This window comes from Phalaenopsis equestris, unplaced genomic scaffold (assembly GCF_001263595.1).
Source record: "Phalaenopsis equestris unplaced genomic scaffold, ASM126359v1 Scaffold188553, whole genome shotgun sequence".
Lineage (NCBI taxonomy): Eukaryota > Viridiplantae > Streptophyta > Magnoliopsida > Asparagales > Orchidaceae > Phalaenopsis > Phalaenopsis equestris.
The window spans coordinates 1-751 of record NW_018208502.1 but is presented as its reverse complement, the minus strand read 5'-3'; the positions used below and the strand labels follow the sequence as shown (position 1 = coordinate 751).

General features: G+C 46.2%; 1 protein-coding gene across 1 annotated transcript; it reads right to left on the bottom strand.

The window, feature by feature from the left end:
• Nucleotides 1-467, bottom strand: LOC110034476 (the record flags this gene model as incomplete). The annotated part of the gene is given in 1 exon segment (XM_020738734.1): nucleotides 1-467. A coding segment is annotated over 1 exon segment (271 nt), but the record flags the coding sequence as incomplete, so codon positions are not given.
• Between the last annotated feature and the right edge of the window lie 284 nt (nucleotides 468-751).

Below are 751 nucleotides of genomic sequence, written 5' to 3'. Positions count from 1 at the left end.
ATGTCGGCCGGCGGAGGAGAGCCGACAAGGCGCCGCCAAGTCGGCTGGAGTTTGGCGTCTCGACGTGGAGAAGAATGAGCTCGTCTTGTTCGAGAATGGTTTTGGTGAGGGTCCAATGCAGGGCATCGGAAGACGCGCGGCTGGGATCGGCAACGACCATTACGCGAAACTTGGTTGGAGGGGAACAGCGACAGATGCCTGCTGAAGCCCAGATGGACGGCGTCGACGGCTTGTTGCCGCCGGCGGGAGTAATGGGGGTAGTAGAGGACATTGTGGTGAAGAGGACGGTTGAATGGCGGCTGTGGGTTTCTCAAGGGGAAGGAAGAGAGTGCGGGAAGGTTGTTTCGGGAATCGGAATATCGGGGCCGATTTGCCCGTTCAGAAACCAATTTTCGGTTTTTTTCAGAAACTCAAAAAATCGGGCATATAATTTATCGGGATTTGAGTACATTGGGCGAGGCGGTGATTTTAACTCTAAAACTGTTTATTGTTTCAAAATTACTTCGAATTTCAGCCCTCATCGGACCGAAATAAATGGGTCAAGTTATCAATTGAAATTTTAGATTGAATTTTTTTGGAGCAGACTTTTAGGCATGTGTAATTTCACTCGAACTCGCTCGGGATCAGCTCGACATATTTTTATTTATAATATATATTGTAGTATTACCCTTCCTTAAAAAAAGGTAGTACATGATATTTTTTTTATTTTTGTAATTGTGTGTTCTGTTGGATACCTCATCGACTGTTGGAT